Source organism: Oryx dammah, unplaced genomic scaffold (assembly GCF_014754425.2).
Source record: "Oryx dammah isolate SB20612 unplaced genomic scaffold, SCBI_Odam_1.1 HiC_scaffold_26, whole genome shotgun sequence".
Taxonomy (NCBI): domain Eukaryota; kingdom Metazoa; phylum Chordata; class Mammalia; order Artiodactyla; family Bovidae; genus Oryx; species Oryx dammah.
The window spans coordinates 18427285-18448789 of record NW_024070210.1 but is presented as its reverse complement, the minus strand read 5'-3'; the positions used below and the strand labels follow the sequence as shown (position 1 = coordinate 18448789).

General features: G+C 41.2%; 1 protein-coding gene and 1 non-coding gene across 3 annotated transcripts in view; one reads left to right on the top strand and one right to left on the bottom strand.

The window, feature by feature from the left end:
- The window catches only part of ZFYVE1 (zinc finger FYVE-type containing 1), a 44469-nt gene extending 35089 nt beyond the window's left edge, over nucleotides 1–9380 (bottom strand). For both annotated transcript variants that reach the window (XM_040226145.1, XM_040226146.1), the window contains exons 1-2: nucleotides 9106–9380; nucleotides 6813–7754 (exon numbers count right to left, since the gene is read on the bottom strand). In XM_040226145.1, the coding sequence (XP_040082079.1) occupies nucleotides 6813–7295 (483 nt within the window). In that variant the 5' untranslated portion in view covers nucleotides 7296–7754; nucleotides 9106–9380. The remainder of the gene's footprint in view (nucleotides 1–6812; nucleotides 7755–9105) is intronic.
- Nucleotides 9381–20800: 11420 nt separating this feature from the next.
- TRNAE-UUC lies at nucleotides 20801–20872 on the top strand. Its single transcript has one exon. It is a non-coding gene; the product is annotated as a tRNA-Glu (tRNA).
- Nucleotides 20873–21505: the final 633 nt, after the last annotated feature.

Here is a 21505-nt window from a genome sequence, read left to right as displayed (position 1 = left end):
GCTCCTAAGCAGATCTATGGGAGGGGTTTTTCATTACATTTTTTAACATGGCACCTAATAACCAAGAGTAAATATATTTGTGTTTTGACCAGAATTTACCAAAGGGCTAACCAGCCACAGCACCAAAATGAGTCCTTATACTATAATACTTTGACCATTCGAAGAGAAAAATAAGGAAGTTCCACAAGTTAGAAGATTATGATCCCCAGGTTGCTGACCTACCGACCGGTTAAGTCCTGAGGGGTTTCTGCCAGCTTCTCTGAAACAGAGGTCCTGGGAAGAGCAAGCCCCTGGAAGGTACCCTAGACCAGGCAGCTGAGGACAAGGCCAAGGGGGTCACCCGCAGATGAGTCTAAGACAAAAGCAGAATAGAAATGGGACAGACCAGCACAGCCTGTTTGGGGTCAAGGATTCCCATACAGTACAAAAACATCCTCAGCTATTTTCCATTCCTGAATCCCACTAGAATAATGTCTCTTTTAGCCAATTAAAAAAAAAAAAAAAAAAAAGGCCAACTCCCAGTGTTCTGAGCCACACTATTCTGGGACTGTAAACAAGTGAAGCAGCCAAACAACGTGATGGGTCTTCTTAAAGGAACGGTCTCAGTGAGATGAGGTCCACCACTGACTTCACTGAAGGACAGGAAGACTTTCCCTGGCCTTCCCTTTCAGACAGGGCCTAAGGCTCTGGATTTCTAGTCTAGGAAGGCCTACCCCAGGAGACACTTTCTTAAGTGTCTCATGGACCACTCCTGGCTCACTGGGCTTCCTTATCACCCCCCATGTTCAGCAGGAGGGGATTTAACTTCCAGAGCTTTTTGGCATGAAGAGCACACAGCCCTCCTACCACTGGGGATGAGTTAGCATGAGGAGGAAACGGGCAAGAGATGGTTAGTGCGTTGCTCTGTTCTTATAGCAAGTTTGTAGAAAAGAGACAGTGGAGAATGGAGTGGTTGTAAAAACAAAGAAAAACTTGGGGTTTAAGTATTTATATATACATATATTAGATGTGGATCTGTGTATATGTAAATGTATTTTATTTTATATATATATGAATTTTTTCACCATTTCTGTGACTAGAAATATTTCAGCAAGACAAGATGTCTGAATCCCTCACAAGACTCAACAAAGAGGAAAATACTACCCCCTACCTCCATTAAGAACTCTAATTTTTAGAACTTTATTCTTTTAACCTTTGAGTTATTTGCTAAGGGCGTTGTCTCTAACTTCAAGAGACTATAGATCTCTTGTCAGTGTGGATCATTTACTTATTCCGAGTTTCTAAATAATGGACCCATGAGTCTCTGGTTTTCCAAGTACAGTTCCAGTAATGTCTAGAAAAATCAATGAATACAACACAGAAGGTCTAACCATTTCACTAGAGAGGTTACAAAATATGCCAAAAGATAATATTGATTTCAGCTAAATTACTTCTGAGGAACAGAAAGAATCAGAAGAGGGAAGAAAAAGTGGTGTATTGGTTAAATGTTTTCCACTTCACTGGAATCCAGGTCTCATATCAGAACAAATCTTCATCTTAGATCAGTTTCAATCTTAGCACCCTTGACATTTTGTACCAGGTTATTCTCTAGGTTATTCATAGGGGTTACCCTATGAATTTTAAGATACTCAGCAGGACTCTGGTTTCTACCCACTAGCCAGGAGCACGTAATCCCTGATCCCCCAGCAGTGACAATAAGAGGAGTCTCCAAACATTACCAAATGCCCCCCCACCCCTGCCCCTGGGGGCAAGCAAAATCACTCTTGGTTGAGAACTACTGTGCTAGATAATAACAAATGAGATTAACTTTTTCTTTATTATGTGAACTGAGTTCTTAAAAGTTTTGTCAATATAAGTCTGGGGTTTTAACCAGGTGTTACTGCACAAACCAAATGCCTACTGAGTTCTCTCACTCCTTCACTCAACCACCCAGCATACCAGCATTCCTGTTTCACATCCAAACTTTGTGCCAAATTCATCAATGTTTTTCCATTTCACCATGACAAAGACTGCACCAAATCCAGGCTCCTTCTTCCCTCTGCATCTGCTACAGCCTCCTAAGTGGGTTCCCTGCTTTCCTCTTGCCCTCTCCTAGACACTACAATGTCTCCTAGTCTTCACACCAAAGTCAAGAGCATCTCTAAAAAACTTCTATCAGTGCAAGTGACCTTCTAGCATAAAGCAATCTGGTGCTTCCCATGACATTGAAAATCCACACTTATTTCCATGGCCTACAAGGCCCCACAGGATCTGGCAACTGCTCATCTCTGCACCTCCATCCTCACCACTCTGTCAGCTCACTCCAGCGACACAGGCATTCTTTCTCTACTCAAACATGCCAGCCTACCTGCTTTCTGTTCTCATTTTCCTCTGTCTGGAGGTCTATTTCCCCAGGTGGTATTAACCATCATGTCCTTGCTTAAGAGTCACCTCTACAATAAAACCTTCCCTGACCATCTGGCAAAAGTGGCTTCTCAGTCACTCTTCCTTGATTATACATCTAAACCACCTTATTTATGTGTTTTACATGTGTGAACTTTGCTTTCCTCCCTTAATGGTAAGCTCTTATGACAGCAAGGACCAAGCCTTATCTCTGGAGCCTAGAAAATGACTGGCACCAGCAGATATACTCCATAAATGTGATGAGTGAATGAAATGTCTTTGGCTAGTAGACCAAATGTGTCCATTTAAGAGCCACCAATGAGTTCCTGCTTCTGACACTAAGTCAGTCTCTCCCCAAATTTGCCATTCCAGTATATACTCAAATGGCAACGAGTTAATGATAAAATTGTCACCCCCAAAAGGAAGCTTTTTGTCCTTTCAGGTTTTCCAAAAGAAACTAAATAATACTCAGATCACAAACAACAAATCTTAGGAGATTCTAGGCCAGAGAATTTGAGGAAACTTCACATAACAGTAACAGCCTACAAGCTGCTAAAATAATCCCTATGCACTAAACTGAAACTGATCAAAGCCCACAAATGCCTAGAAACATGCAGAGAAAAACAAAATCGGGGCCTAAATCATGAAATCTTCACTGATATGAGGAAGGAGTTCTTCAATGCTAACCATCTTGCATGTACATGGAGCTGTGTTTCATTTGATCCTCACAGTAGCCATGAGGAATTGGTGAGCTGATGCTACTGACCAGAATGAAGTCTGATTAGAACGTTTAAATGACTTGGTGAGAGAGAACAGAAGTATTATAGCACAAGGATCTTGGAGCACAAATCCTCTGCCACTTATTTCTCTGTGTTTCAGTGTCCTCATCGAGAAAATACACTGCTTGTAGATGATATGCTGTATTCCCCTAAAATGCATATGTTGAAATCCAACTCCCAACGTGATGGCATTAGGAAGTAAGACCTTTGAGAGATGATTCAGTCATGAGGGTAGAAATCTTATGAACAGGATTAGTGCGCTTATAAAAGACACTCCAGAGAGGTTCTTCCTGCAACATGAGGACATAGTGAGAAGACAGCTGTCATAAACCAAACACTCATCAGACACTGAATCTATCAGTGCCGTGATTTTGAACTTCCTAGCCTCTAGAACCGTGAGAAATAAACTTCTGTTGTTAATAAACCTCCCCATCTATGCTATTCTGTTATAGCTGCCCAACTGACTAAGACATACACTTACTTCATAGGCCAGGGTTGGGGGAAATTGCCCCCACCCCACATCCAAAGATGCCATCCTAGTGCCTAGAACATGTGAATATGTCACTTCATGGGGCAAAAGGCTTTGCAGATATGACTGAATTAAGGACCTTGAGGTGGGGAGAATACGCTGGATTATCCAAGTGAATCCAACATAACTACAAGGATCCTTGCAAGAGGGAGGCAGAAGGGCCACAGGCAGAGAAGCAAGTGACAGCAGAAGAAAAAAGATGGAAAAAGGGATTAGAAGATGTTAACACTACTAGCTTTGAAGCTGGATGGTGGGGCCACAAGCCACAGTACACAAGAGGATTCTTGAAGCTAGAAAGATAAGGAAACAAATTCTTCCATAGTCTCCAGAAGGAATACAGCCCCATCAATCCATTTTAGGACTTCTGATCTCTGACCTATAATAGAAAAACTTGTCTTATTTTAAGTCACTAAATCTGTGATAATTTGTTACAGCAACAGTAAGAAACTAATACAGAGCTATCTATCATCAGGATTCAGTGAGCGCAAATGCTATGCATAGTGCCAAGTACCACAGTAAGAGCTCTTTAAATTTTAACTATGATGAGCCAAGACCAGAACCCAGGGGAGATTCAGAGAAGCACTGCAGAACAAAGAAAATAAGGTTCAGAAATTTGGTAGTATCGATCTAAATTTAAAATGCACGTATCACTTGACAAAGATTCCATTTCTAATAGATTTATAGAATATTCAATACATCCTTGGTTGTAATAACTCAAACATCCCGTAATAGGCTAAAAATATAGAAAAACCATTTAACTGAGTACTAGGCAGCCTTTAAATAATGAGGTAAACCCCAAAGTGCAGATAAGGAAAGTTCTACAAGTATCCTTTGGTGAAAAACAGCCAAGGACAGAGCAGCAAGTATATTAGATTCCCTTTTTGTTGAAAAATTTAAAGGATATAGCGTACGTGACAAAAATTCTAGAAGGGCACATAGTTAACTGTCAACGGTGAATGTTCTAACAAAAGAGACCAAGAGCATGGAGCAGGAGGGGAACTCTTGTCATTGTATGTCCTTTCATATGGTTTTAGCCTTTTACTAAGTATGGGTGTGATATTCATTTCTAAAAAACTGAGGCTGAGATCTGACATCACCAATCAAGTATTTATGGGCTGATATGTCCACCATTGTATGACCCAGGGCACAACACAGGGTCCTGCTCTCCAGGAGTTTACAAGCTAGCTGAGTTCATCATCTAGATTTATATCAGACAATCACTTCTCTAATTGTTCCAGACATTCACATTAGAAAAGGGAACCAGATAGTTTCTCCACGTACTTTACCACTATGACTTTATGAGAACAAATCTCCACCTAAAATTCTCATCTAATCCATTAGTCCCAACCAAAGCTGCTTGCAATTAATAAACTGTTATTTCCTGGTAAGTACTCAATGTTTATGAAGGAGAAATCTTTACAGACAACCCAATTATTTTATATATATATATATATATATATATCACATTACGAGAAAAAGAGATGCACAAACAGTTGGATTTGTCTTCTTTGGTATACATTCTTCTATTTTCTTAATTCTCTACTAAGAAATATGTATCAATGCTACAAAAAAAAAAAAAAATTATAGCGTCCTCCACTTAAGAAACACTCTTTTTGGTGTTGACACAATATCCATGAGGATTACTGGTCATCCCAAATCTTCCTCTCATTTTATGAAACTGACAACACTGCAAAGTATTCCACATTAAAGAAAACTGGTGGTAAAACCAACAAGAATCATCCAAATCCAAGTGTTCCATTTATAAATATTTAGTCCACACTGTCACCCAATTAGGGCATAATCCATAAAGGAGACATTATTGCTAACAAGGGAGGCAGAAGGGGATCTGGGTCACTCTTCCATAACTCTATTATTTCCTTTCAACCAAGAAAGAAAAGGCTGTGTTAGCGAAGTATTTAGCTGACAATACATGTACATAGAAATCATGATGCAATTCATCTCCATAATCTTATCTAAGGAGGAAAAAGACAGATGAAAAATATTCAAGGGTAATTAAACAGTTTCCAAGTGGTAACTTACAAACGTACTCCTCCAATCTGGAGGCTTGAAGAGTCCTCACAACTAAAAGTACCAAATGTACCACAAATACTCCCTGATACTGACAAATACAACAAACTGAGGCTGACTCCAAATCCCAGGTCTGGTGATAAGGGCCTTTCCATCTCCATTCCTAATTTCTTTGAATCCTCTCAATTGCTACTACAATGTGGAAGCAAAATTGAGGCACGGAGTTTAAATAACTTATCTGTGGTGATACAGTCAGTAAGTGAAGCCAGGATGGAATTCAAGCAGTCTTCATTCGAAAGTATAGAAATGATGATACTAGCTAGCTTCATTGGTAAGTATAAACATTCATCTACCCCCTTTCCCAAACGGCCCAACTGTCACACACTTTCATCTCCCCAACTTGCTCCTACCACTCACCACCCTCTCCCTAGCTCAGAATTGAATCAAATATTCTCCAGTCCTGTAATCACAGATGCCCTTACTGGCCTCTACTGATCAGAAGCTAATATATGAGAATAAGAGCCCACCTGGAAAGGGTACTACCCTTAGGAAATGCCCACTTTTCAAAGACCTGTCTCCCAATGGAGCTAGCAGGGTTATGACTTACAGCCTTCCACTCCCCTGGGACCCACCAAAAAAGTCAGTATTTCTTTCCCTGTACACACAGTCTTTCCTCATTCACATGTATTCACAACTTACCAAAGTGCTCTCATTCAGAAAATGGTTCTAAATCAGTTCTTTCTGATAATAATCCTAATAATAATAATGACAGCTATCATGTACTGAGTATTCATTATCTAGCAGGCTTTACAAACACTGTGTCATTTCTTCCTCACAACAACCCAATGAAGTAGCCACTGTCCCCAGTTTACAGACAAGAACATTAAGGCTCAGAGAGGTAAAGTACTGATAATTCAGCCCAAGGTCACGCAGCTGGTAAGTGACTGAATCTGACTCCATGCAACTTAAGCTTTCGGAAGTCTTGCCTCTTAGCGATTAAAATGTGAGCCCCTCCTGGACATTCCCTGACAGTCCCCTGCCAGCAACACATCTCCTCCACTACCACATGAATCCTACTATCACTGAGCGCTTACCTGAATTTCTTCATTTTCATCTACTAGGAGGAAACTCACAACCTTCTCAGTCATCTTCTTCCTCTTGGTCTCCTCATCCATCCCTTCTTCTTCCAGTAACTCCTGGACCTTAGTGACATGGTACACAGTAACGGGGTGCCTCCTTTTGTTACCCCCAGAATGAGTCCTCTTCTGGCACTCCAGGCACAAGTTGATTTTACAGGTCTGGCACCTCACCACTGCCCTCTGCTTCACGCCTGGAGAGTGCCCATTGGGGCCCTTGCAGGGGTCACAGTAAGGGACATGGCCAGCTTTGAGTCGGATCCGCTCATGGTTTCTCAGGCGCTCCTGCCGATGGAGTTCCTCCTCACAACGGAGACACTGCAGGCTGCAACACTCATCACACTCGAAGACAGCTTCATCAGCCCCACTGCAGGTGTAACTTTCCTGGCACAGCAGCCCTGGATTCAGGCCCTTCTCTGCTGGGGAAGTCTGGGCACTCATATTCAGACTGGAAGGAAACCACCTACCATGTAACGGTACCTGGGTTTTCCCCAGGGGAAGTGAAGACAGAGGTGTTGAGTCTGAAGACTGCACACAACTTCCACAGGGTTCTGAATACCCTAAAAAAAGATGATGTTGTTTTTTTTTAAAAAACAATCGATGTCCTATAAGAATTCTTCACACACTCACAAATGTTCCAATGTTTAATTTTCTGCCTCTAAGACTCTTGAATCAGCAGCAATGTTGATTTGGTTTGATAGTTTCATCTTCCATAAAGTGCAGGCAAATATGTGGTCAAAATCAACTTGAAAGAGTCTTTTATGGCTATCTGAGAGAGATCTGATGGATTTACTGAGGTGGGCTCATGGGTGGGGCCTCAGCCACAAGGTTTTGGTAATGAAAATGTAGTCAGGAGCGTTTCAATATTATCCAACATCAAGTCAATATTTCTGGAGATACCTAGAATAGAGGCAGGAAAAGTATTTCACTCATCTAAAAGAAGAGCACCTTTACAAAAAGAATAAAAAGATTGTGATTAAATATGAGGCCAAAACTCCCAAGAGAAATTTTGTTCTTGAAACTTAAATACTGACTCATTCTGATCCTAGAAATTTCTCCTCAAAATCATGATTAAGGCTGTTCCTTTTGAAAACAACTACCTCTAGGATCAAAGCATTTAACAGACTCTGTCGCTTTATTTCCAAGACTGAAATTCTCTGTTCCCTGAGTTATTAGATTCAGATCGAAAGCACTAAGCAAACAGTCCTTGAAGGGACAACGTTCTGCACCCGTCCCTGCACTCCACAATTGGGAGAGGTGAAGAAAGATGCCTGTAAAAAGCTACAGAAGCAATAATAATAAACTCTAGCTCCATCAAAGTCCTGGGCAGGCCCAAAGACCCTTGTAACTGGGCTGTTTCAACTCTAGACAGATGCCTATTAAGGACTCTAAACCTGGAAAGAGTCACCATTCTATGGTGCTTAAAAACAATTATTGTACTTCCTTTCGCCCTTTTCTCTAATTGCAAAAAAGGAGCGACAGGAGACAGAATTCCTTCACTATGGCCCACTGCAAAGCCAGGCATGCAGTGAGTTAAATAATTTTTCTCTTTGTCACTCAAAAACCAACTTTAAAATAACTTTTAAAAAAAAGAAAGAAAGAAAGAAAGAAAAATACGTGGAGCAAGAAGGGGGCTTTTGTCCCTTCTAGAATCATATTTCTAACTCCCCTTCGCCTGGACACACATTCTAATGCTCCAACGAAATGTAAAGCCCTCCTTTCAGGTATTCAACTCCTCCCATACTAAAATCAATCTATCCATCTAATTTTTAGATAAACAGAGAAGGCGAAAGGAATGACTAGGAGACCTTATTTACACCCTAATCACAGACGTGCCCAAGCAGCTCCCGCAACGTTAACAAAAATCAAAATTGTCACAATTGATTAAAAATGTAAAACCAACCTTCAAAAGGATACCTCTCCGCCCACCAAGACCCAAGCAAACAGTCTGCCCACTCGGCCTCCCACCTCGACGTCTCTCCCCAGCCGGGGATTTCTCACCCTTCCTCCCAGGCAACACCACCTCAACCCGAGGGGCTGGAGCAGGATCTAAGAACAAAGAAGGTCCCCCCAAATCTCCCCCACGCTGGCAGAGGCCAGAGCCTAATCCATTGTTTATACCACCCCACCCCCACCCCAGCCGCACCCGCCCCCCCTTCCTCCCGGGGGCAGAGGGAGCTCCAGGGCTATCGCTCGCCCGGCGCAGGGCCGTGCCCTTCCCTCCCCGACCGCGGCGGCCCGGGAACCCCACCACTAAGCAGTTCTGTCGCGGCGAGGCGGCGTCCGGGAACCACGGGGCGCCGGTGGAGGCGGGGGCTGTTCTTCAGGGCACCAGTGGATCCATCCCCATCTCCATCTCAGCGCCCCCTCCTCCTTCGCTGCCTCCCGGGCTTCCTCCTCTCCCGTTGTCAGTTAGGATCAGCTGATCGGAGTGAACTTCTCCCTGCTCGGACTAACAGGAAGGCGTGAGCGCTGCAGCCCACTGAGGGAGGAGCAGGAGAGGTGGAGCCTGACAGTGGCGAGGGCCGAGAGGTGTGCGCACAGGCTCCTGGGAAGTGTAGTTCCTCGCAGTGGCACCCTTCCCCAACTTCCTGGAAGTGAAGCCTCTGAATGACTACAACTCCCAATACGGAAGACGCTGCTCCTGCGAAGAGGCGCTAGAGACGGGCTCTCGAGCATTATGGGACTTGGAGTTTTTGCGCTGACTGTGGTTTCCGCAGGTTTCAGCACGTTGTTCTGGGCAGTGGCCAGAGAAGGAGTGGCTCTAAATTAGAGAACTGATGTAATATGTGGTATAGACCAGGCCAATAATTCGATTTCAAGTAACTTTTATTGCACACCATTCCTTCAGAAATGTGTTAAAAACAGTCTCCAGTTACCCAATTTCGTCTTGCACAAACTAAGACCAGAAAGAATTTATATGAGAATATAAGTAGTCTTGGAATGTTCTGCAGTTCAGTTCAGTTCAGTTCAGTTCAGTCGCTCAGTCGTGTCCGACTCTTTGCGACCCCATGAATCGCAGCACGCCAGGCCTCCCTGTCCATCACCAACTCCCGGAGTTCACTCAGACTCGGGTCCATCGAGTCAGTGATGCCATCCAGCCATCTCATCCTCGGTCGTCCCCTTCTCCTCCTGCCCCCAATCCCTACCAGCATCAGAGTCTTTTCCAATGAGTCAACTCTTCGCATGAGGTGGCCAAAGTACTGGAGTTTCAGCTTCAGCATCATTCCTTCCAAAGAAATCCCAGGGTTGATCTCCTTCAGAATGGACTGGTTGGATCTCCTTGCAGTCCAAGGGACTCTCAAGAGTCTTCTCCAACACCACAGTTCAAAAGCATCAATTCTTCGGTGCTCAGCCTTCTTCACAGTCCAGCTCTCACATCCATACATGACCACTGGAAAAACCACAGCCTTGACTACCCAGACCTTAGTCGGCAAAGTAATGTCTCTGCTTTTGAATATGCTATCTAGGTTGATCATAACTTTTCTTCCAAGGATTAAGTGTCTTTTAATTTCATGGCTGCAATCTTTTTTTTTCCTCCATTAATTTATTTCTCTGACCTTTCCTTACTTACCTTCAGAACTTCCAAGTTTTAAATTGGCTTTTGGTTAGAGAGAGGTACATTTATCCGGGTAAATTTTCAGGCTACAATACAAGCTAATGGTTAAAATTGTTACCTGTTTTTTTGTTTGTTTGTTTTGGAAATTGTCTTTTATTCAGTGCTTTAACTTTCTGTTTTTTCTATTGTTTCTCAGAACAACACCGGAAGAAAGCCTGGTGTAAAGAGCACTGGTCTGAGATGCTGAAGACTGTGATTGTTCTAGAAAGCTCTTGGGCAAATCATGCAACTATGAAATAAAAGGATTGTGTCAATGTAATCTCAAAGGTCCCTGCCAATTCTCATGTTCTCTGACTCTGTCTTGATAATTGTTAACCCAGGAGAGAAAGTGATGGTTAAGTGACTCGCCAAGGTCATAAAGCAAATAATTGACAAAGCTGGGACAAGAGCCCATCTCCTGAATTAAAGGGAGATAATTTTTCACTTGATGATTCAAGGGACATAGACCAATAGTAAAGCCCAATCTACATAATACAGTATAAGTTATTTGTGAGGGTTATATTGCTGAAAATTATGTTCTCAAGACGGGACAGATAGCCAACAGTTGGACTAACAGCAAAACTTCATTGAGAAAGCCACATCACAAACCAAGATGCTAAGAACTAAGCTATGTGTAGCACTTTGTAATTTTCAGGTTTTAAAGGGAGAAGAGGAAAAGAGGGATTTTAGAAATGAACTTAAGATAAAAGATCTTACGCTAGGCTCTAAAGATTGGCTAGCATGTCACAAAATTTCCCTAGAAGGTTTTATTTCTAACCTACCACAATAATTTTTTATGATCTTAATAGTTTGCCTCATACTCCTAATCATAGAATGAGGATATTAATATATCTTGAGGACAAAATGGTATTTAAGTAAGTAAGTGAAGTCACTTCAGTCATGTCCGACTCTTTGCAACCCCATAGACTATAGCCTTCCAGGCTTCTCTGCCCAAGGGATTTTCCAGGCAAGAATACTGGAGTGGGTTGCCATTTCCTTCTCCAAAATGGTATTTAATCCTTTTTAAAACTTTAAATGGTATTTAATCCTCCAGTACTTTGGCTACCTGACGTGAAGAGCCATCTCATTGGAAAAGACCCTGATGCTGGGAAAGATTGAAGGCAGGAGGAGAAGGGGACGACAGAGGATGAGATAGTTGGATGGCATCACCAACTCGATGGACATGAGTTTGAGCAAACTCTGGGAGATCGTGAGGGACAGGGAATCCTGGCGTTCTGCAGTCCATGGGGTTGCAAAGAGGAGGACACGACTGAGAGACTGAACAACAACAACTGGGAGATAGTGGAGGAGCCAGAGAAGCCTAGTGTGCTGTGGTCCGTGGGGTCGCGTGGGGACTACAGATTTGACTTAGCAACTGAACAACAGCAAACCTAGTGGTTAGCTCAGGGAGGGAGCTGATATGATCAGGGCACATGGTAGGCATTTGGGTGTTTGTTAGTAGTGTTCTACTCTTGACCTTCGTAGTAGCTGTACCAGTGCTCACTAGATTTTGCTTTCCCATTTGTATACAGTGCAATACAATACAAGACAGTTAGTCACTCTGTGCAACTGCATCGATTGAAGCCCACCAGGCTCCTCTGTCCATGTAATTCTCTAGGCAAGAATACTAGAGTGGATAGCCATTCCCTTCCCTAGGGGATCTTTCCAACCCAGGGAGCGAAACCGGGTCTCTTGCAGATTCTGAGCCACCAGGGAAGCCCATTTGTATATCTCACCATAAAAAATAAAATTTAAAAATTTTAATGAGAAAAAACTGAATAATGCAAAAGGTGACAGGAAAGTAGAGTCTACGAGATAAGCAAACCAAGCTTATGGACTTACTGATTTCCTTAGGTCACTCAGCACAGCATTTTAAAGGTCTTAACCCCAACAAGACATACAAAACAAGTAAAAGGTTTCCACGTTTTAAAATATGATAATCTATTTCATCACATTATGTTCGAGTCCACCAACCTATGAGCTATATTTTCCTTCCAGTAGTTAAGGCAGAAGTTGTGAATCAAACTGCCTTAATCAATAAAAGAAATGATTTGGCTCACATAATTACACAATCTGGTGATTATCATTTCTGCCAAATCTCAATCTTGGTGTCAAATACCATATTCAAGATCTTATTTCCTTCTCCATTTCTCATCTTTGAGAAATGCACTCAACTAATTTTTGACAAAGGTGCAAAAGCAATTCAGTTACCGGAAGGATTGTCTTTCCTTTATCTTTGAGGAAGAATGATGCTGGAGTAATTGCACACAAAAAAATAGGCAAAAAGAAAAAAATTAACCTCAACTTGAACCTCATACCTTACACAAAAATTGATTAAAAACTGATCATAGATGTAAATGTAAATGCAAAACTATAAAATTTTAAGAATAAAACGTGAGAAAACCTTCAACACCCAGGCTAAGTGAAGAATTTGTTGACATGACAGTAAAAGTACAATTCATAAAAGAGAAAAGTGATACAATGAGATGTCAACAAATTAAAAACATTTTCTCTGTGAAAAAGGTACTAGAAAATACCTTGATCTCTAGCTGTGCCAGTCAGATTTTCTGCCCAGGGCATTTAGAATTAACATCTAAAAACAGTGAATAAAGTGGACATTTGCTACAGAGAGTGTGCTCAATATATAATCTCTTTTCTGTGTTTGGAGATATACCTGTTGTGTGAGAGTTGATCAGACATTTGTTCAATCAGTGGGCTGACCATGGACCATGAGTACATAGTAACAACATTAAATAAGTAAATACAAACAGTTTGGAATTCAAAATGAAACTTCTGTTTCCGCGAGTATGCTTGACATGTTATTCTAAAAAGACTTATGCAGCAGAATACTCAGATGTTAGATAAACTACAAAAAATATATATTTAAATACATTACTACACTGACAGAAAATAAGAGCAATCCTCAAGTGTCAAAAAGAGAAAGTCAAAAAAGAAAGTTAAAAAAAAAAACACAAGCAGAATGGTAATTCCTGGGGAAGCCTGGGGGAACTATCCTAGAGTCTGTTTTATATATTTATTTATTTACTTTATTTGGCTGTGTCAGGTCTTAGTTGCAGCACTCGGGATCTTCAACCTTTGTTGCACATCTTTAGTCAAGATATGCAAATTCTTAGCTGTGGCATGTGGGATCTAGTTCCCTGATGAAGAGATTGAACCCGGGACCCTTGCATTGGGAGCATGGAGTCTTACCACCAGAGAAGTCTCAGAGTCTTGATAACAATTACTAAGGAGAGAAACAGAAGAGGAAACTGGGCAATAAAAGAGTCCTTGCAAAAGAAAAAATGAAAGTCTCATGTGACTCTTTGCGACCCCAAGGACTATACAATCCATGGAATTCTCCAGGCCAGAATACTGGAGTGGGTAGCTGTTCCCTTCTCCAGGGGATCTCCCCAACCCAGGGCTCAAACCCAGGTCTTCTGCATTGCAGGTGGATTCTTTACCAGCTGAGCCACAAGGGAAGCCCCCCAAGAAAGCTTGGAGTCCAAGGATGGACTAAAAAATTTACCTGCCAGCAGGGGGAGCAAGAAAAGAAACCTGTCTGTGTGACTATTGCTCGGTCATTAAGTTGTGACTTTGCGACCCCATGGACTGTAGCACGTGAGGGTCCTCTGTCCACCACTATCTCCCAGAGTTATAGGTGGACTATAATCTATAATAATGATCACAAGTGTCTCTTATGAGAATCTGTAAACATGGTTTTATCATCCTGAGGGTCTGAAGTTTGAACTGAAATGAGAAATAGACAAATGCACTAAGAGCTGAAGGAAATCAGTTAAAACAAGAAAGACCTGAACAACATTATCAACCAACTTGATATTCCTAAAACAGCAGAACATACCTTCTCTTCACACAGGACATTCATTAAAATAGATCATGTTAGGCAATAAAACAAATATCAGTAAATTTAGAAATATTAAAATCATATAAAGTGTTTTCTCTGATCACTATGGAATTAACTGGAAATCTGTATCTGAAATATATCTGGAAAATCCCCAAATATTTGGAAATTAAACGATACACTTCTAAAGTATTCTGAGTTGAATGAAAATGAAAACACAAAAAATAAAGACAATGCTTAGAGAGAAATTGTAGGATATAAAGCTTGTCTCAGAAAAAAATAAAGGTCTCAAAGCAGTTATTTAGGCTATTGTCTTATGGAGCTAGAAAACAAGAGCGTGTTAAATCCAAAATAAATAGGAAAAAATAATTAAGATCAGAGCAGAAACTCATGATATAGAAAACAATAGAGAAAATAATCCAAAAGATGGTTCTTTGACAAGATTTTTTTTAAATTGGTAAATTTATATCTAGACTTACCAAAAAAAGATAAAAAAGATACAAACACCGTTGCAAAAATGGAAACAAGAATCACTACAAATCTTAATATAGTAGAATAATAAACAGTATTAATAACTTTTTGTTATTATAAATTCAACTACTTACAAGAAACGGCCAAATCCCTTAAAGCAAACTGCCGAGTGTGACTCTAAATATAACCAGAATAACCCTTTTATCTAGTAAGATGAATTTTAGCTTAAAACTTCCTCACAAAGACAATTCCAAGCCCAGACAGCTTTGCTGTTGAATTCTATTACTATTACCAAACACTTGAGGAAGAAGCAATACCAATTCTACACAAATTCTTCCAGAAAATAGAAGAGGGAACACTTCCCAACTCATTTTTGAAAACTTATAATCGGCGTGTAACATTGTTTTAGTTTCAAGTGTACAACATCATTATTCGATGTGTACATACACTGTAAGAAAATCACCACAATAGTTAATATCTGTCACCATAAATAGTTACAAATTTTAATTTTCTTTCTTAGCCACATCGTGTGGCTTGTGGGATCTTAGCTCCCCAACCAACTTGAAATCAAACCTAGGCTCTGGGCAGTGAGAACACCAAGTCCTAACCGCTGGACTTCCAGGGAAGTGCCCCCCAGTTTTTTTCTCGTAATGATAGACATGAGTTTGAGTAAGCTCCTGGAGTTGGTGATGGACAGGGAAGCCTGGCATGCTGCAGTCTATGGGTTTGCAGAGTCGGACACGACTGAGTGACTGAACTGAACTGAATGAGAAAGTCTAAGATCTACTTTAAACTTTCAAGTATGCAATACGGCATTACTGACTACAGTCACAATATTGTACATTACACCCCCATGATGTATTTATTTTATAGCTGTAAGTCTGTTCTTTGGACTCCCATCACCCAATTTGCCCACCCTTCAACCCCCCTCCACTTCTGGCAGTCATCAATCTGTTGTTCTCTGTATTTTTGAGCTTGGTTTTGCTTTTTTTTGTTTTCACATAAAAGTGAGAGCCTGCAACGTTTGTCTTTCTCTGATTTATTTCACCTAGCATAGAGTCTTCAAGGTCCATCCATGTGGTCACAAGTGTCAAAATGTCATTGATTGTATGGCTGAATAACATTCCATTACTTACGTTTCTCACATATTTTTTTATCTATTTACCCGTCAATGAACAGTTAGGTTGTCTCCATATCTTGGCTATGATAAACAATGCTGCAGTGAACCTGGGGGGCATATATTCTTTAGAATTAGTGGTTTCATTTTCTTCCTATAGATACTCAAAGTAGAATTGCTACATCCTATGGTAGTTTTGCTTTTGTTTTAGAAAACTGCATACTGCTTTCCACAGTGACTATGCGATTTACATTCCCACCAACAGCGCACAAGGACTCTCTCTGCTCCATATCCTCACGAATAGTTTTTTACCTCTTGTGTTTTTGATAATAGCCACTCTAACAAGTGTGAGGTGATGGTGAGGTGGTTTTGATTTGCATTTTCTTGATGATAAGACATGAGCATATTTTCATGTACCTGTTGGCTATCTGTAGGTCTTCTTTGGAAATACATCTATTCATATATTCTGCCCGTTTTTAAATTGGATCTTTTGTTGTTGTTATTGAGCTATATGAGTTCCTTATGTATTTTGTATATTAACCGCTTATCAGATACATGACTTGAAAATATTTTCTCCCATTCAGCAGTTACCTTTTTATTTCATGGATGGTTTCTTTTGCTATGCAGAAATTTTTTAGCTTGATGTAGTCCTACTTGTTTATTTTTGCTTTTGCTGCTTTTGTTTTTGGTTTCAGATCCAAAACATCTTTGCCCCACAACATATATAAGGATTAACTCAAATCCAAGATGTAAATGTAAAAGATAAAACAATGAAATTTTATTAAAAACAGAGGGGCTTCCCTGGTGGTCTAGTGGTTAAAAGAACCCACCTACCAATGTAGGGCATATGGATTCAATTCCTGGTCCTGGAAGATACCACATGCCGTGAAGTAACTAAGCCCATGGGCTACAACTACTGAGCCTGTGCTCTAGAGCCCACAAGAAACAACTATTGAGCTCACATGCTGAATCCCACATGCCTAGAGCTGGTGCTCCACAACAAGAGAAGCCACGGCAATGAGAAGCCCGTGCATCACAATGAAGAAGAGCCCCTGCTCTTGACAACTAGAGAAAGCTGGCATGCAGCAACAAAGACAGTGCAACCCCAATATACATATATATATGTATATGTATAAAAGGAGTGCTCTGGTGATCCAATGGTTAAGATTTAGAGCTTTCACTGCCATGGGCCCAGGTTCAATTGTTGGTTGGGGAACTAAGATCTCACAAGATGCACAGCATCACCAAAAAAAAAAGGTAAAAATACAGGTATATATCCACATGACCTTGTGCTAGTATCTGAATGTTTATGTCCCTCCAAACTTTATCTGCTGATATTGTAATCGCCAAAGGTGACGATATTAATAGAATATTCATAATACTATTATTTGGGAGGTGATTAGGTCGTGAGCAGGGAGCCCTCATGAGCGGGGTTAGCGCTGTTATAGAAGAGATCCCACACAGCTTTCTAGTCCTTTTTTGCCATGTGAGTCAACTAGGAAGAGTGCTCTCACCTGGCCCTGCTGGCGCTCTGATTTTGACTTCTAGCCTCCAGAACTGTGGCCATTAAATTTCTGGATGCTCTCCAGTCTGTGGAATTTTGCGGTAGCAGCCTGAACACACTAAGACACCATAGATTTGGCAACAGTTTCAGTTGGCAGCAGTTTTCAACGATGACACGAAAAGCACGAACAAACAAAGGGTACATTGGACTTCATCAAAATTAAAAATGTTGTGCATCAAAGGATGCTATAAAGTGAAAAGACAATCTGCAGAATGGGAAAAAAATATTTGTAAATCATACATCTGTGGAAAATTCTTAAAGAGGTGGGAATACCAGACTACCTGACCTGCCTCCTAAGAAATCTCTATGTAGGTCAAGAAACAACAGTTAGAAGTAGACATAGAACAACAGACTGGTTCCAAATAGGAAAAGGAGTACATCAAGGCTGTATATTGTCACCCTGCTTATTTAACTTATATGCAGAGTACATCATCAGAAATGCTGAACTGGATGAAGCACAAGCTGGAATGAAGATTGCCAGGAGAAATATCAATAACCTCAGCTATGCAGATGACACCACACCTATGGCAGCAAGCGAAGAGGAACTCAAGAGCCTCTTGATGAAAGTAAAAGAAGACAGTGAAAAAGCTGGCTTAAAGCTCAACATTCAGAAAACTAGGATTATGGTATCTGGCCTCATTACTTCATGGCAAACAGACCAGGAAACAATGGAAACAGTGACAGACTTTATTTTGGGGGGCTCCAAAATCACTGCAGATGGTGACTGCAGCCATGAAATTAAAAGAGGCTTGCTCCTTGGAAGAAAAGTTATTACCAAACTAGACAGTATATTTAAAAGCAGAGACATTACTTTGCCAACAAAGGTCCATCTAATCAAAGCTATAGTTTTTCTAGTAGTCAGGGATGGATGTGAGAGTCTGACTGTAAAGAAAGCTGTGCACTGAAGAACTGATGCTTTTGAACTATGATGTTGGAGAAGACTCTTGAGAGTCCTTTGGACTGCAAGGAGATCCAACCAGTCCATCCTAAAAGAAATCAGTCCTGAATATTCATTGGAATGACTGATGCTGAAGTTGAAATGCCAATACTTTGGCCACCTGATGTGAAGAACTGATTCATTTGACAAGACCCTGATGCTGGGAAAGATTGAAGGCAGGAGGAGAAGGGGATGACAGAGGATGAGATGGTTGGATGGCATCACCAACTCAATGGACATGAGTTTGAGTAAACTATGGGGGTTGGTGATGGACAGGGAGGCCCGGCATGCTGCAAAGAGTCGGACGCGACTGAGCAACTGAAATGAACTGATGAGTCTAATATTCATAATACATAAAGAATTCTTAAAACTTAATAATAGGAAGTCAAATAATTTAAAAAGAGCGAAAAATGTAAATAGACATTTCTCTAGTCTAAAAAAACTAAAGAAAAATGATACATGTATGGGCAAAAAGCACATGGATAGATACTCATTGTGCTTAGTCACTCAGTCATGTCCAACTCTTTTCAAACCCATGGCTCCTCTGAGGAGGAGGAGTTGAACACCACTGAGCTTGCCAGGCTCCTCTGTCCATGGGATTTCCCAAGGCAAGAATACTGAAGTGGGTTATCATGCCCTCCTCCAAGGGATCTTCCCAACCCGGGGACTGAACCCAGGTCTCCCACACTGCTGCTGCTGCTGCTGCTAAGTCGCTTCAGTCATCTCCGACTCTGTGCGACGCCATAGACAGCAACCCACCAGGCTGCCCCATCCCTGGGATTCTCCAGGCAGGAACACTGGGGTGGGTTTCCATTTTCTTCTCCAATGCATGAAAGGGAAAAGTGAAAGTGAAGTCGCTCAGTCATGTTTGACTCTCAGCGACCCCATGGACTGCAGGCCACCAGGCTCCTCCATCCATGGGATTTTCCAGGCAAGAGTACTGGAGTGGGGTGCCATTGCCCACAGTGCAGGCAGATTCTTTACCGAGCCACCAAGCAAGCCCAAGATGCTCATTACAGAAATGCAAACCAAAACCCGTGAGCTATCACTTCACATCCACTAGGACAGGTATAACTAGGGGAAAAAATCCAGAATTACAAATATTAGCCACTGAAATCCTCAAACATTGTTAGTGGGAATGTAAAATGGTGCAGCTGCTATCGAAAACAGTTTGGTATATCCTTCAAAAGTTAAACATAGGGCTACCATATAATCCCATAATTCCATTCCCAGAGACAACATTCAAGAGAATGGAAAACATATGTTCAAACAAAATTTGCATACAAACGTGCATTGTACCATTATTAACAACGAAAATAATTCAAATGTCCATCAACTAATAAGTGGATAAATCAAACCAGGCATATCCATACAACAGCATGTTATTCAGCCATAAAAAGGAATGAGGTACTGTCACGCTGGACATGACTGAAGCAACTTAGCAGCAGCAGCAGCAGCAGCAGCAGCAGCACATGGTTCAAATGGATGAACCTTCACAACATGTTAAGTGAAACATGTTGAGGTTGTTAAGTCACTTAGTCATGTGCAACCCTCTTGTGACCCCATAGACTGTAGCCTGCCAGATTCCTTGGTCCATGGGATTTCCCAGGCAAGAATGCTGAGGTGGGTTGCCATTTCCTCCTCCAGGGGATTTTTCTTACCCAGGGATGGAACATGGGTCTCCTGCTTGGCAGGTGGATTCTTTATCATTGCACCATCTGGGAATGAACAAAAGTCAGACAAATCATATTCTATGATTCTGTTCATAAGAAGTGCCCAGGATAGGTAAATCCATAGAAACAAGATTCCGAATAGTGGTTTTCAGGGCTGTGGAGAGTGAGAGTGACTGCTTAATGTACAGAATTTTATCTAAAAGGATGAAAAGTTCTGGAATTAGTGGTGATTGTTGCATAACATTGTGAATGCACTAAAAGCCACTGAATTGTAGACTTAAGAATGTTTAAAATTGTGAATTTTATGTGAATTTTAACACAAACCAAAGCAAAAAAACACAGAAGATGATATCAAGTGTAGTGTTGCCTAAGCTGGGTTTGACGTGCCCAGGAAAAATCCTAATAGAGACACTTGGTAGATAGCTGGCCAATAAGAGAAGAGAGTTCAGATTATCTAGGCTACAGACACAGATCTGAGGATAGATCTATATATGTAGACTCATTGTTGAAGCCCTAAGAGCAGACGAGTCAGCTGTGGAATCACTTAGAGTAAGAAGGGAGGAAGGCCTGCAACAGAACTCTGAGGATGAACAACATTTTAAGATGTGAGAATAACAAGAGGACCATTCAGAGGAGACTGAGAAGGAGGAAGCAGCGTTGTAGGAGGAAGAACCTGGGACATAGACACCAAGGAAGAAGGAATTGTTAAAGGCAGTGGTCAGGGAGTTCCCTGGTGGTCTAGTGGTTAGGATTTCGCACTTTCACTGCTGTGACCTGGATTCAATCCCCAGTCAGGGAAGTGAGATCCCACAAGCAGTGTGGTGTAGTCAAAAAGAAAAAAGGTAGTAGTCAGAGGTATTAAATATGAGAGGAGTAAAAAAAGTAGATGTAGTTTTATTTGATTGGTGGGGAACAGGATCAGATAATAGTTGCAGGATGAGCTAATCACCTTCACTGGAGAAAGTCATGGAAATGTAACTTAAACTAAATTAAATGTCATTGTCTACCATGAAAGCAAATGTATGTAAAGACAATGCCAAAGAATGCTCAAACTACCACACAATTGCACTCATCTCACATGCTAGTAAAATTCTAGCAAAATTCTCCAAGCCAGGCTTCAGCAACACATGAACTGTAAACTTCCAGATGTTCAACCTGGTTTTAGAAGAGGCAGAGGAACCAGAGATCAAATTGCCAAATCCACAGGATCATGGAAAAAGGAAGAGAGTTCCAGAAAAACATCTATTTCTGCTTTATTGACTATGCCAAAGCCTTTGACTCTGGATCACGACAAACTACGGAAAATTCTGAAAGAGATGGGAATACCAGACCACCTGACCTGGCTCTTGAGAAACCTGTATGCAGGTCAGGAAGCAGCAGTTAGAACTGGACATGGAAAAACAGACTGGTTCCAAATAGGAAAAGGAGTACG